Below are 15728 nucleotides of genomic sequence, written 5' to 3'. Positions count from 1 at the left end.
TCTGGCCTTCGGCCAAGGCCTGCTTCTGTGCGGACCAGCCACCATGGCTCACCTCACCCACAGTCTGTGCCTGCGCTCACCCAGGAGCCCCCCTACCAGATGGCCTCATTAGTCTTCAGATTAATTTCACATGGGGCCTAGTGAAGAAATTTCACCCTCTTTAACCTCACGTTTAAGTGAACCTAAACTACTTGTCAAACATTCTGTCTTGTGAATCTTGTTCACTCACTAAGGGATTAGGGGCGCGGCCGAGCACAGTGGCTCATGCCTATAATCCCACCACTTTGAGAGGCCGAGGCAAGTGGATCACTTGAGGTCAGGAGTTGAAGACCAGCCTGGCCAACATGGTGAAACCCTGTCTCTAATAAAAATACAAAAATTAGCCGGCATCATGGCGCACTCCTGTAGTCCCAGCTACTTCGTAGGCTGAGGCAGGAGAATCGCTTGAACCTGGGAGGCGGAGTTTGCAGTGAGCTGAGATTGTGCCACTGCACTCCAGGCTGGGCGACAGAGTGAGACTCTGTTTCAAAAAAAAGAAAAAAAAAGAAAAAAAGAACATAGATGCTGGAACCACTGACTATGTGCCCTTGGAAAAGTTACTTAACCTCTCCATGCCTCATTTCACTGTCTGCAAAGAGGCAATGAAAATGGTGCGGTGGTACCTTATCTCCTGATTGGTATGAGGATTAGATGAGTTAACGCACGGAAAGGATTTTTTTTGAGACAGGGTCTCATTCTGCCTCCTAGGCTGGAGTGCAGTGGTGCGATCATGGCTCAATATAGCCTTGACCTCTTGGGCACAAGTGATCCTCAGCCTCCCAAGTAGTGGGGACCACAGGTGTACACCACCATACCTGGCTATTTAAAAAAAATCTTTTGTAGGACTGAGCATGCTGGCTCATGCCTGTAATCCCAGCACTTTGGGAAGCCGAGGTGGGCGAATCACGAGTTCAGGAGATCGAGACCATCCTGGCTAATACAGTGAAACCCCATCTCTACTAAAAATACAAAAAATTAGCTGGGTGTGGTGGCAGGTACCTGTAGTCCCAGCTACTCGGGAGGCTGAGGCAGGAGAATGGCGTGAACCCGGGAGGCGGAGCTTGCAGTGAGCCAAGATTGCGCCACTGCACTCCAGCCTGGGCAACAGAGGGAGACTCCATCTCAAAAAAAAAAAAAGAAAAAAAAAAGCTTTTGTAGAAACGGGATCTTGTTGTGTTGCCCAAGCTGATATCAAACTCCTGGGCTGAAGCAATCCTCCTGCCTCAGCCTCCCAAAGTGCTGGGATTACAGACGTGAAGTATTTAGAACAGTGCCTGGCATGATGTTTGCTAACTCATGTACCTAGATGTTAACTTACTCCAGCCCCGGGCCCATCTACTGCCCCACCTCTGCATGGGCTGTTTCCACTGCCCCATATCTGCTTGTTGAAAACGTTTCTCCATATTTCAAGCCCAGGTCAGGTGCCCCTTCCTCTGTGAACCCTCCTCATCTCCCAGCCTGTTATGGTCTCTCCTGCCTCTGACCTTGCTTTCCCGTGAGATGTATCCTCGGAGGATAGTTACTGCATCCCTGCCCCGGTGGAGGTTTCTGGAAGGCAGGCTTGGTAGCTAGTTCACCTCTGTGTCTTTTTCTGCTCTTTGAGTAGGAGGTGAGATAGTGCAGGGCCTAGAAGTCAAACAGATTTCCGTCTGAATTTCGGCTCTACGATCTACTGGCTGGGTGGTCCTGAGCACTGAGTCTACCTCTGGTGTCTCCGTGTCTCCACTTGTCAACTGGGATGATAAATAGGCCCCAGGTTGTAGGGGAGTCAGAGGCTTATCCTGAGGTGATGCTTGAGGAGTGTATTGGTTGGCACATGGTAGGTGTCAGGAAGTGGCAGCAACAAGCGTTTGGGGAGTGAACAGGAGACTGGCATGGTCTGAGGGCTAGACCAGGATCCCTCCTGTCTTCCTCCCTGAGGCTGCATCCTGACCCATAGTCCCTCCTTTCCAGGGTCCTCTCCAGCCAGAGCCCACCAGCCGGCCTTTCTCCAGCCTCCTGAAGAAGATGCCCCTCATTCCTTGAGAACCGACCTCCCCACTTCGTCTGATTCAAAGGTAAATCCACCCCTCGGCTGCAGCCCCCAAGCCATGTCTCCCAGCGTGTAGTTCCCTCTCAAAAATGCAATTTCTCTACCCCTTGAGACAAGTTTAAGGGTGGAGAGGAGAAAGGAAATTGCCATCAAATTACCCCAAGCTTCTAACACTGTAAGTAGAGGAGGTCAATAATAGCAGGGAGAAGGAGGGCGGCCACTTCAGTGAATATACTTCTTGTTTTTTAATTTGTTATTATTATTATTTTTGAGACAGAGTCTCACTCTGCCACCCAGGCTGGAGTGCAGTGGCACGATCTCGGGTCACTGCAACCTCCGCTTCCTGGGTTCAAGTGATTCTCCTGCCTCAGCCTCCCAAGTAGCTGGGATTACAGGTGCATGTCACCATGCTCAGCTAATTTTTTGTATTTTTAGTAGAGACAGGGGTCTCACCATGTTGGCCAGCTTGGTCTCGAACTCCTGACGTCAGGTGATCCACCCGCCTCGGCCTCCCAAAGTGCTTGGATTACAGGCGTGAGCCACTGCACCTGGCCATTATTTTATTTTATTATTTTATTTTATTTTCGACCTGTGGTCTCAGCTACTTGGGAGGCTGAGGTGGGAGGATGGCTTCAGCCCAGGAGGCAGAAGTTGCAGTGAGCTGTGATCCTGCTACCACATTCCACCCTGGGTGACAGAGTGAGACCCTGTCTCCAAAAAAAAAAAAAAGTATGACCATATTGATATGAAGATAAATCCAAGCAGGATTAAAAATGAGGACATTTCTTTGACTCTAAAAGTTCATTTATTTTCTTCTGATTTAAAAATAAATTAAAATGTTTTGATGGCCCCTGAAAGTGTTGTGAGTCTGAGACCCTTTGCATCCAGTGCCTAGGGGAGAAGCCAGCTTTGCATGAGTGTGGTTAATGAAGCTCTTCCATTTCCCAGGTGTGGTGTTACATGCCTATAGTCCTGGCTACTCGGGAGGCTGAGGTGGGAGGATCGCTTGAGCCCAAGAGTTGGAGACCAGCCTAGGCAACATAGGGAGGCCCCATCTCTAAATTAATAAATAGATCAATCTTCCATGAAGGATAATCCCAACACTTTGGGAGGTTGGTATGGGAGGATCACTTGAGCCCAGGTCTTTGAGACAAACCTGCGCAACAGTGTGAGATCCTGTCTCTACAAAAAAGTTGTTTGGTTTTTTTTTTTTTTTTTTTTTTTTTTTTTGAGGAGTCTCGCTCCATTGCCCAGGCTGGAGTGCAGTGGCACGATCTTGGTCACTGTAACCTCCGCCTCCCAGGTTCAAGCTATTCTCCTGCCTCAGCCTCCTGAGTAGCTGGGATTACATGCACATGCCAGCACGTTTGGCTAATTTGTTTGTATTTTTAGTGGAGACAGGGTTTCGCCATGTTGGCCAGGCTGGTCTTGAACTCCTGGCCTCATGTGATCCGCCCACCTCAGCATCCCAAAGTGCTGGGATTACAGGCATGAGCCACCGCGCCTGGCCAAAAAGTTTTTTTGAGACAAAGTCTCCCTCTGTTTCCCAGGCTGTCTCGACTCACTGAAACCTCTGGTTCCCCAGTTTAAGCAATTCTCCTGCCTCAGCCTCCTGAGTATCTGGGATTATAGGTGTGTGGCACCATGCCTGGCTAAGTTTTGTATTTTTAGTAGAGACACGGTTTCACCATGTTGCCCAGGCTGGTCTTGAACTCCTGGCCTCAGATGATCCGCCCGCCTTGGCCTCCCACAGTGGCGAGATTACAAGCGTGAATCACTGTGCCTGGCCTCTACAAAAAAGTTAAAAAGTTAGCCAGGCGTGGTGGCACACACCTGTAGTCCCAGCTACTTGGGGGTGCTGAGATGAAAGGATCCCTTGAGCCTGGGAGGTTGAGGCTGTGGTGAGCTGACATCATGCCATTGCACTCCAGCCTTGGTGTCAAAGTGAGACCCTGTCTCAAAAAGAAATCAAAACTATGTGTGTGTCATGATACCAGTTTTGTTAAATAAATCCTAATATATCTAATTGGCCGGAAATACACTAACTTTAATAGCAGTTAAATGGATAATGGGGTTATGGATACTAATTTTCAAAAACTGTTAAGAGCATATGTAACTTTAAAAAATTGAAATTTAGGCCGGGCGCGGTGGCTTGTGCCTGTAATCCCAGCACTTTGGGAGGCCGAGTCGGGCGGATCACGAGGTCAGGAGATGGAGACCATCCTGGCTAACACGGTGAGGCCCCATCTCTACTAAAAAAATTACAAAAAATTAGCCGGACATGGTGGTGGGTACCTGTAGTCCCAGCTACTCGGGAGACTGAGGCAGGAGAATGGCGTGAACCTGGGAGGCGGAGCTTGCAGTGAGCCGAGATCACACCACTGCACTCCAGCCTGGGTGACAGTACGAGACTCTGTCTCAAAAAAAAAAAAAAAAAAAATTAATTTACATACATGTGTTTTAAAGAGAGAAGTTATTAAAAACGGAAGCAGAACTTCTTTTTATAGGCTTATAGACATATGCAGTCTCTGGAATTCTGTTTAAAGCAAGCTTGTCTTACTTGCCCATGGGTTGTGTGCAGCCCAGGATGGCTTTGAATGTGGCCCAACACAAATTTGTAAAGTTTCTTAAAACATTATGATATTTTTTTGCAATTTTGTTTTTGAAGCTCATCAGCTATCGTTAGTATTAGTGTATTTTATGCGTGGCCCAAGACAATTCTTCTTCTTCCAGTGTGGTCCAGGGAAGTCAAAAATTGGACACCCTTGGTTTGGTTATATGAACCTGTATCCTACTTCCCAGGAGTCTGGAACCCAAGTATCTATGCTGTGAATTAGACCAAGAGTGCTGAGCTCAGCCACTGACCAGCTGTGTGACCTCACTTCAGCTGTTTTATTTCCTCAGTGCTCACTTCTGTAAACTGAAATAAAGGAAACATCAACCATGTGCCAGGAATACTCACATCTTAGTCTTCAAAATTACTCTTCAGGGTACTATTGTTACCTTCATTTTTGCTGATGGAAAAAATTGAGGCTCAGAGAGGTTAAGTAACTCACCCAAGGTCACAGAGCAAGATACAGATGGAGCTGGGATTTGAGCTTGGGCCTATCCATGTCCTTTTTACAGTTTCCGTTGGATAAGATGATCCCCTCCACCCCTTCATCTCTGGTGTTCCAAGTTCCCTTGAGGTAGCAGAGAAAACGAGATTCCATAGTAACCTCCATCTCTTCTCTCTGGGTCTCCAGGACTTCAGCACCTCCATTCCTAAGCAGGAAAAACTTTTGAGCTTGGCTGGAGACAGCCTTTTCTGGAGTGAGGCAGACGTGGTCCAGGCAACCGATGACTTCAATCAAAACCACAAAATCAGCCAGGGGACCTTTGCTGACGTCTACAGAGGGTACAGGCACGGGACGCCATTCGTCTTCAAGAAGCTCAGAGAGGTGAGCGCTTCTTGGTTTCTAGTGGGGGTGGAGGCTGCAGGGGTGGGGCGGGATCTTCATGTTCTGATGTCTTTCTCTGCAGACAGCCTGTTCAAGTCCAGGATCAATCGAAAGATTCTTCCAGGCAGAGCTGCAGATTTGTCTTAGGTAAGCCTCCCCTTTGTTTAGTAATAATGATAGCTAACCTTTATATAGTGCTTCCTGTGTGCCCAGGCATGTTTTAAGCACTCTATTATATATAAACTCATTTAGTCCTTACAAGAACCCTATAAATGTAGCTACTGTTATCACATTATTTTACAGATGGGTAAATTGAGTCACAGAGGGGTTAAATGTCTCATCCAAGATCACACAGCTAATGAGTGGCAGAGCCAGGATTTGGATCTACCTGGTTTGGCTCCAGAGTCCATTCTTCTCCTGTGTAGCAATTCTATGTATAGATTAGAATTATAAAGGAACCTTGGCTTACTCCAACTCCTTCCTTCCACACGGGAATAAATCTTCCCTCCTTTTTTTTTTTTCTTTTCTTTTCTTTTTTTTTTGAGACAGAGTCTTGCTCTGTCTCCCAGGCTGGAGTGCAGTGGCGTGATCTCGGCTCACTGCAATCTCTGCCTACCAGGTTCAGGTGATTCTCGTGCCTTAGCCTCCTGAGTAGCTGGGATTACAGGCGTGCGCCACCAGGCTAATTTTCATATTTTTAGTAGAGACGGGATTTCGACATGTTGGCCAGGATGGTCTCAAACTCCTGACCTCAAGTGATCTTTCCGCTTTGGCCTCCTAAAGTGCTGGGATTACAGGCGTGAGCCACCATGCCTGACTTTTTTTTCTTTTTTAAGAGATAGGGTCTTGCTCTATTGCCCAGGCTAGAATGGCCTTGGAATGATCGTAGATCACTGCAGCTTTGAACTCATGGGCTGGTGATCCTCCCACCTCAGCCTCTGAGAAGCTGGGACTACAGGTGTGCGCTCAGCTAATTTTTTGCTTTTTTTTTTTTTTTTTTTTTTTTTGTAGAGATAGGGTCTTGCTATGTTGACCAGGCTGGTGTTGAGCTCCCGGGCTCAAGTGATCCTCCTGCCTTGACCTCCCAAGATGCTGGGATTATAGGTGTGAACCACTGTGCCCAGCCATGTGTGTGCTTTTTTTTTTTTTTTAATTATTTTTCATCTGAAACACTTGTGCCTTATATTGTAGGGTATTTTAAGAAATAAAGAAAATTGAATATCTGTTCATTCTGGAACCAGTGTTAAAAAATAAAGAAAATTGACCAGGTATGGTGGTTTATGCCTGTAATCCTAGAACTTTGATGCTGAGGCAAGAGGATTGCTTAAGCCAAGGAGTTTGAGACCAGCTTGGGCAACATAGCAAGACCCTGTCTCAACAGAAAAAAATATATATACAAAAACATTTTTTGGCTAGGCATGGTGGCTCACACCTATAATCCCAGCACTTTGGGAGGCTGAGGAGAGTGGGTCACTTAAGTCCAGGAGTTCGAGATCAGCCTGGGCAACATGGCAAAACCCCGTCTCTACAAAAAATACAAAAATTAGCTGGGTATGGTGGTGCATGCCTGCAGTCCCAGCTACTCAGGAGGCTGAGGTGGGAGGATCACTTGAGCCCAGGAGGCAGAAGTTGCAGTGGGCCAAGATCACGACACTACACTCCAGCCTGGGCAACAAAGTGAGTCTCTGTCTCAAAAATAAATAAAGGCCAGGCATGGTGGCTTACACCTGTAATGCCAGCACTTTGGGAGGCCGAGGTGGGCAGATCAGTTGAGGTCAGGAGTTTGAGACCAGCCTGGCCAACATGGCGAAACCTCATCGCTACTAAAAAAAATTCATACAAAAATCAGCCTGGTGTGTTGGCATGCACCTGTAGTCCCAGCTACTCAGGAGGCTGAGGCATGAGAATCACTTGAGCCCAGGAAGTGGAGGTTGCAGTGAGCCCAGATCGCACCACTGCACTCCAGCCTGGGCAACAAAGTGAGACTCTGTCTCAAAAAAAAAATAAATAAATAAAATAAATAATTAATTAAAAAGTAAAACAAATTTAAAAAGGAATAAAGAAAATTATAAATAAGAAAATAGAAACTATTTTTCACAGCACCTATAAATAAGCACTACTGTTTTAATATTTTGATATATTTTCATTTTTAATTGTTAAAACTTTTTTGTAGAGACAGGATCTCACTATGTTGCCTGGGCTGGTTTTGAACTCCCTGGCTCAAGTGATCCTCCTGTTTTGGCCTCCGAAAGTATTGGGATTTTAGATGTGAGCCACTGTGCCGGGCCCATATTTTGATATGTTTTCTTTAATGCTTTCTCTATTCATACATGTATATGAATACTCACATGTGTACATACACACACACACATAGATACACACACACACATACATCTAATAAAAACTGGAAGTATGGTTCCCTTTCCACTTTGGCTTAGTGCTTTCGTGGAGTCGGCAGTCACTCCTTCATTCATTGATTCAGAAAATGTGAGTAGTCAAGCCCTTTTCTAGGCTCTAGGGAGTGTACGCCAGAAGCATACAGAGCCCCTGCCTTGGGGAGGTTTATGGTACAGTGGGGAGACTGACATGTAAATAACTCTAAGAAGTATGCAAAAGCGAGTAATAGGATGGCTTGCGGGAAGCAGAGGAGAGCGGAGAGATAAGGCAGGAGGCCATTTACAATAGTCTTGGGGAGGTTAAATCAGAGCCTGACCCAATCCAAGTGACCCAAGGCAGAGGAGAGGGGAATGAAGGGACATTTTAAAAGTTATTTGTGGCAGTGAATGGTGACTGATTTGATACGGGAGATAAGAAGGTTTCTAGGAAACTGGGTGGGTGGTGATGTGCCTTTCTGGGATAATAAATATGGGTGAAGAAGCAGGTTTGGGACTTGTTGAGGCTAGGATGATGTTGACCTGAGCATCAGGATACAAATTGACATTCAGGTCTGGAGCTTAGGATGGGGCTGGGGATAAGAGATTTGGGAATGTTCCTTATAGCAATGGGAGGTTCCTGGAGGAGCAACATACAAAACAAGATGAGGAGTCCAGCTGGCAGAAAGAGGAAGGCAAAGGAGGAGGGTCTTAGTGAAAAGGGCCAGGAAAGAGTGGTCAGAGGTAGGAGGAAAGTCAGGAGGGAATGGTGACTGAGAACCAGCAGAAGAGGATTTCAGGAAAGAACCCCAGTCCTAGAGTCAGGCAGATGTGGGATCTGGTCCTGGCTTTACTACTTTCTAGTTTGTGACCTTGGGCAAGTCCCTTAACCTCTCAGTCTCCGTTTCTGGAGATGGGGCAGTTGAGATGTCATGTGCTGCAGAGCAGTAAAGCAGGATGAGGACCGCCATACTCCTTGAAGGCAGACAGTTTTCATCTTTCCACCCTGGGGCCAGGCCCTTAGGGGTCAGAGCATGTGGTACCTGGGAGGTTACTGGTGGCGTTGGAGGAGGAGAGGGCAGAAGAGGGGTGGGACATGAGGAAGTAGATCATTCTTTATGTCTGACTCCTCACCCCTTCACTGACGCCCGATTCCAGATGCTGCCACCCCAATGTCTTACCTGTGCTGGGCTTCTGTGCTGCAAGACAGTTTCACAGCTTCATCTACCCCTACATGGCAAATGGTTCCCTACAGGACAGACTGCAGGGTCAGGTAAGGGACTGGGTCATGGTCAGAGAATGGGACCAGGCTGCTCCCAGCCATGGGGGTCAAGGGTTAAGGACTTACAGAAGTTCAGAGGGGAGAGGGGCCATCTAGGTGAGACCAGGGAGACTTCAAGGAGAGAAGTGGGGCCAGGATACATAAGATCTGGTTAAGTGCTCACTTTGGCAGCACATATACCAAAATTGGAACGATACAGAGAAGATCAGCATGGCCTCTGAATGAGGATGACAAAATATGAAAAAGAAAAAGAAAAGCACAAAAAGATCTGATTAAGCATTTTCAGGAAAAATCTATAAAAAATTATTTGATGAGAGGCATTTCATTCAAATCAAGAGCATGACAAAGGTGTCTCATAGAACTAACTTCATTCATCATGGTTCTGGAGGTGTTAGCCAATGCAGTAGGACAAGAAAAAGAATTAAGAGGTAAAGAGTATGGAAAAGCGGAGGTGAATTTTTATTATAAAATGTTCTTCTAATGTATACCTATTTGCTTGTGTGTTTATGGAATGTCTCTGGAAAGATACACAAGAAACTGGTTCACTGGCTGCTGCTAGGGAGCAGAACTAGGTGATTGGGACCTAGGATAAGAAGCAAATTTATTATTAGAGTATTATATCATGTGAAGGTAATCTTTAATAAAAATTACAGTGTTTTAAAACAGGTCTTCTGCTTATCTTATCCTCAAATAGAGGGGAAAGAGTTATTCCATAACAGAATTACTGCCTCCCATGGCAGGGACCAGACAAAGCAGTTATTCACGGCATACTAATGATCTTTAGCTTTTCTGGGCACTCACTGTATGCAGGTTGCTGTGATAAGGGTTTTACATAGGTCATCACCTCCAGGCCATGCCACAACCAAAGCAATTTCTTCCCTCATTTTTCAAAAGAGGAATCTCTGACATATAGAGACAAAGTGACTTGCCCAAAGGAACATAGAGGACAAATGTCAGGCCAGAGCTTACATTGGGTTCATCTGGCTCTAGGTTTCAGAGTTTTTGAGAAGAAATTAGCAGGGGCTGTCCAGGCCAGTTCTTAGAGGATGTGGGACCTACGCCAGGGCTTCAAAAATAGATGATGAGGCTGGGCACAGTGGCTCACGCCTGTAATCCCAGTACTTTGGGAAGCCGAGGCGGGTGGATCACTTGAGGTCAGGAGTTTGAGACCAGCCTGACCAATATGGTGAAACCCTGTCTCTACTAAAAATATAAGAATTAGCCAGGTGTGGTGGCGCGTGCCTGTAGTACCAGCTACTCAGGAGGCTGAGACAGGAGAATCACTTGAACCCGGGAGGCAGAGGTTGCGGTGAGCCGAGATTGCACCACTGCACTCCAGCCTTGGCGACAAAGTGAGACTCCGTCACACACACAAAAAAAAAAACGGTGATGATTTAGCCTGGGAGAGTCAGTCTTAGAACAACAGTGGGAGCAAATGAGAAGCTTTAGCCCGTCCCACAATCCCCATCAGCCCTGGTGAAGTTTCCCCTAATACAGATAAAATCAGCGTAAGGCCCAGGTGCTTGGCTTGCAAACACAAGCTCCCTAGCTCCTCTCCCAACCAGCTTCTTTTAGAGAGAAATTCTGGAGCAGCCACTGTAATGGACATGATAAAAATAACTGCTGATTGAGTACCTACTGTGTGGCAGGTGCTATGCTAGGGGCATACCATATACTCCCTTGAATCCTTACAGCAACCCTAAAACATAGGGATTAACATTTCCATTTTATACCCAAGGAAACTGAGGCTCAGAGATGTTAAGTGTCTTTTTCCAAAATTATACAGCTAGTGCATGTCTGAACTGGGAGTTACACCTAGATCTGTCTGATGTCAAAACCCATAGTATAAGGTCAGGCACATGGCTCATGCCTGTAATTCCAGCACTTTGGGAGAGCGAGGTGGGTGGATCGCTTGAGCCCAGGAGTTCGAGACCAGCCTGGCCAACATGGCAAAACCCTGTCTCCACGAAAAATACAAAAATTAGCTGGGAGTGGTGGCACGTGCCTCTGATCCCAGGTATTCGGGAGTCTGAGGCGGGAGAGTCACTTCAGCCTGGGATTTTAAGGCTACAGTGAGCTATGATGCTGCACTTCAGTCTGAGTGACAGAGCAAGACCTGTCTCAAAACAAGCAAACACAAAAAACAATGAAAAAACTCACAGTATCATGCTAAGCCCTGTGGCAGAGGACATGAAGGGTGGGAGGAGGGTCAGGAGCCTGGGACCCTGCCATCAGGACTTCGTTTTTTTGTTTTTTTGTTTTTTTGAGATGGAGTCTCGCTCTGTCACCCAGGCTGAAGTGCAGTGGCATGATCTCGGCTTACTGCAAGCTCCGCCTCCTGGGTTCACGCCATTCTCCTGCCTCAGCCTCCGGAATAGCTGGGACTACAGGCACCCGCCACCAGGCCCAGCTAATTTTTTGTATTTTTAGTAGAGATGGGGTTTCTCCATGTTAGCCAGGATGGTCTCGATCTCTTGACCTCGTGATCTGCCCGCCTGGGCCTCCCAGAGTGCTGGGATTACAGGCGTGGGCCACCGCATCCGGCTGCCATCAGGACTTTAAAAAGGTACATTGTGACTATTTGTCCTCCTGCTTTTCTTTCTCTTAGGGTGGCTCCGACCCCCTCCCCTGGCCCCAGCGTGTCAGCATCTGCTCAGGGCTGCTCTGTGCCGTCGAGTACCTGCATGGTCTGGAGATCATCCACAGCAATGTCAAGAGGTGAGAGAGGTGGGCTGGACCCTCCTGGGGCCTGGGCTGCAAGAGTGGAACTGGTACCTATTCTTGGCTCACCTCCCGCCCCGCCACTCACCCCTGTCCTCTTTGTTTTTCTCTTCCTACCTCCTCTCCTCTGCCCTCCCCTGGATGTCTTTTTCTCTGTTATGCCCTCAAAAATGAGTGTTTCCGGGCTGTGCTCAAGTCCAATTGCTCCCAGCATGAATTGCCTGTCACATTTGTCTTTCTGAGCTGCTGTTTTCCCAACAAGCCCTCCACACCTTACTGCGTCTCACTGTCCACTCAGCAGCTGGCCTGGACCTCATCCTCAAACTTTGGGCCATGTCTGCCAACCCCCTGGGATTTCGAGCTCCTCATTCAGTGTCTTTTCTGAGACCTGTCCCCTTTTTATGTAGCTGTTGGTGTTAACATCTTGTCTGGAAGGCTCCTGCAGGTTAGGCCCACACCCCTGCATCTCAGTGCCATGCACACGAGAGGGAGAGGTCCCCATCTGGGGACGGTTAGGATAGGGAGGGATTCCGAAGATACCAGAATATCTGGCAGAACTGGCTCCAGAGACACAGAACTCGTATTTCCCCAAAGTTCTCTTTCCATTTGACTTGTGGAAGTCCTTTCCTATTTTCTCTCCCCCCATTTTTTTTTTTTGTTTTTTGAGACGGAGTTTCACTCTTGTCACCCAGGCTGGAGCGCAGTGGTGCGATCTCAGCTTATTGCAACCTCCACCTCCCTGGTTCAAGCGATTCTCCTGCCTTAGCCTCCTGAGTAGCTGGGATTACAGGTGCTCGCCACCACGCCCAGCTAATTTTTGTATTTTTAGTAGATAGGCTTTCACCATGTTGGCCAGGCTAGTGTCGAACTCCTGACCTCAGGTGATCCACCCGCCTTGGTCTCCTATAGTGCTGGGATTACAGGTGAGAGCCACCGCCCCTGGCTCTCCCCTAATTTTTATTTGATTGCCTCAATAATTCTAATAGCAGGCAAGGAAATGAAAGGGTGAGAGAGGTCACCACTAACCTACCCCATGACTCATCAGCTGGCCTCTAGGTTTTGTTTCTTTTTTCACTTCCTGCCTATACGAATCCTTAGTCCTGAGGTAGCACCTGGGTACCAATTCACATCCTGTTTTTTACCTCTTCATTTAAACATAGTAAACATTTCGCTACATTGTATACCATCATGTTTTTTAGTGTCTTAGTCTTCCCATGAAGGAATTTGCCCATAATTTACTTAACCACTCCTGGCATACACACCCACACGTTTGCGGGCGTGCACACACACATGCTAAAAAAAAATTTTTTTTTGGCCGGGCACGGTGGCTCACGCCTGTAATCCCAGCACTTTGGGTGGCCGAGGTGGGCAGATCACGAGGTCAAGAGATCGAGACCATCCTGGCTAACACGGTGAAACCTCGTCTCTACTAAAAATACAAAAAAAATTTTTTTTTTTTTTTTGAGATGGAATTGCTCTGTGGCCCAGGCTGGAATGCAGTGGCACAATCTCTGTTCACTGCAAGCTCCGCCTCCTGGGTTCACGCCATTCTCCTGCCTCAGCCTCCTGAGTAGCTGGGACTACAGGCACCCACCACCATGCCCGGCTAACTTTTTGTATTTTTAGTAGAGATAGGGTTTCACTGTGTTAGCCATGATGGTCTCGATCTCCTGACCTCGTGATCCACCCACCTTGGCCTCCCAAAGTGCTGAGATTACAGGTGTGCGCCACCGTGCCCAGCCAAAAAAAATTTTTTTTGAGACAGGGTCTTGCTCTTTTGCCCAGGCTGGAGTACAGTGGTGCAATCTCAGCTCACCGCAGCTTCCCATCTTAGCCTCCCAAGTAGCTGGGACCACAGGCATGCACCACCATGCCCAGCTAAATTTGTTAGTGCAATCTTGGCTCACTGCAGCTTCCCATCTTAGCCTCCCAAGTAGCTGGAACCACAAGCACGCACCACCATGCCCAGCTAAATTTGTTTGTTTTAGTAGAGATGAGGTCTTGCCATGCTGCCCACGCTGGTCTCAAACTCCTGGGCTCAGGCGATCCTCCTGTCTCGGCCTCACAAAGTGTTGGGATTACAGGCATGAGTCACTGCACCTGGCCTGCACTATATATCTGTACACATGTGGCTTAGCTTTTTCCCATTTTGGAGTATGTTCTCAGTGTTTGCTTTTGGGGGTTAGATGACTGGATCAAATGATTTTTTTTGAGACAGTGTACCACTCTGTTGCCCAGGCTGGAGTGCACTTCTGCCTCCCGGGTTCAAGCAATTCTCCTGCCTCAGCCTCCTGAGTAGCTGGGACTACAGGCGCACACCACCACGGCTGGTTAATTTTTGTATTTTTAGTAGAGATGGAGTTTCGGCATGCTGGCCAGGCTGGTCTTGAACTCCTGACCTCAGGTGATCCGCCCATCTCGGCCTCCCAAAGTGCTGGGATTACAGGCATGAGCCACTGTGCCCGGCCAAGAGGGAATTTTTTTTTTCTTTTTTTACATGATCTGGGCAGGTTTAGTCACAAAGGATGCTGGCCACTTAGACCTGAGTCAGCCAGGCCAGAGCTGGGGGTTGGAACAGTTGTGGAAGAGACTGAGTCTGCACAGCCTATAGGCTTGGCAAGCTGAGGCTGATCAGGGTTGGCATCTGTGGGGATCAGGGAGGCTGCACTTCTTTGGCCACATTCCTGGGGCAGCAAGACTAAGTCTGAACTCCATCTCCATTTGCTGGAGGGAGTGTGCTTCTGATGCTCTCTCTTCCCCAGTCAGGGCTGGCTCAGAATCTCCATGCTGAGGGTCTTTAGAGACCTCAACTTGCAGGAACTGAGGTGGCTATATTGTCTCCCCAAAGGGTCTGCATGGCAACCTGTTGTTATCCAGCTCAAAATGAGAAGGTTCTCTCTCCTTTCATTTCCACAGCTCTAATGTCTTGCTGGACCAAAATCTCACCCCCAAACTTGCTCACCCAATGGCTCACCTGTGTCCTGTCAACAAAAGGTCAAAATACACCATGATGAAGACTCACTTATTCCGGACGTCAGCCGCGTATCTGCCAGAGGATTTCATCCGGGTGGGGCAGCTGACAAAGCGCGTGGACATCTTCAGCTGTGGAATAGTAAGAGTGTCCTGCTGTGCGTAGAGTGGGGCCCACCTTGATTTGTCCTTCCCACGGCTCCTTTGTAATCACAGGATACGGTAGAGGCACACAGACAGGTTCCATCAAAGTACAACAGGGGCTGAAAAACCGTGACCCACAGGCCACTTTGGCCTGTGGCCTATTTTGTGTGGTCTGTGAGCTAAGGGTAGTTTTACATTTATAAAGGATTATATTTTTAAACATGAAGAATATGTGATAGAGACTGAACATGCTCCCCAAAAGCTCACATATTTACTGTGTGGCCTGTTACAGAAGAAATTTGCCAGCCCTTGAAGGAAAACCACTCATGAGTGTCCAGGTTCTAGTAGGCTCCAGATATCCTCTCCTGACTTCCGTAATTCCCATCCAGCCATCCACTTGTCCATCCAGTTGTCTATCTGTCCTTATTTGTTCATCGCTGTCAGATCATCCATCCACCCTTAGCTGCCCATCCATTCAGCGACCATTGACCCACCCAGCATCCCACCCTACCACCACCACCATCCTTGTCTGCCATTACGTCGTGCCAGGCACTAGGAATATGAATGTAATAAAAACACAGTCCCTCCCCTCAGGAGCTCATGGTCTGCGTGTAGCAGTCTCCAAAGTATATTTCTGTAGAACTCCAGTTCCTTCGGACCTCTAGGATTGATGTGTTAAAAGGGTTTGTGCCCTGACAGGCTTGGAAATATTGCATTAGGCAAAGTCA

The 15728-nt window shown here is 47.6% G+C and overlaps 1 protein-coding gene and 1 non-coding gene across 4 annotated transcripts in view; both read left to right on the top strand.

Annotated features, from left to right (window-relative positions):
* The window catches only part of IRAK2 (interleukin 1 receptor associated kinase 2), an 80476-nt gene that overhangs the window by 44418 nt on the left and 20330 nt on the right, over positions 1–15728 (top strand). For all 3 annotated transcript variants that reach the window (XM_002813447.6, XM_009238709.4, XM_054551738.2), the window contains 6 exons: positions 1993–2096; positions 5317–5511; positions 5594–5658; positions 9042–9156; positions 11774–11883; positions 14803–14998. In XM_002813447.6, the coding sequence (XP_002813493.5) occupies positions 1993–2096; positions 5317–5511; positions 5594–5658; positions 9042–9156; positions 11774–11883; positions 14803–14998 (785 nt within the window). The remainder of the gene's footprint in view (positions 1–1992; positions 2097–5316; positions 5512–5593; positions 5659–9041; positions 9157–11773; positions 11884–14802; positions 14999–15728) is intronic.
* On the top strand, positions 9321–9428 carry LOC112132829 (U6 spliceosomal RNA). The gene has a single exon (XR_002914550.1). It is a non-coding gene; the product is annotated as a U6 spliceosomal RNA (small nuclear RNA).

This window comes from Pongo abelii, chromosome 2 (assembly GCF_028885655.2).
Source record: "Pongo abelii isolate AG06213 chromosome 2, NHGRI_mPonAbe1-v2.0_pri, whole genome shotgun sequence".
NCBI classification, from domain to species: Eukaryota; Metazoa; Chordata; class Mammalia; order Primates; family Hominidae; genus Pongo; species Pongo abelii.
The sequence above is the reverse complement of the archived record's forward strand: the minus strand, read 5'-3'. Positions and strand labels throughout refer to the sequence as shown.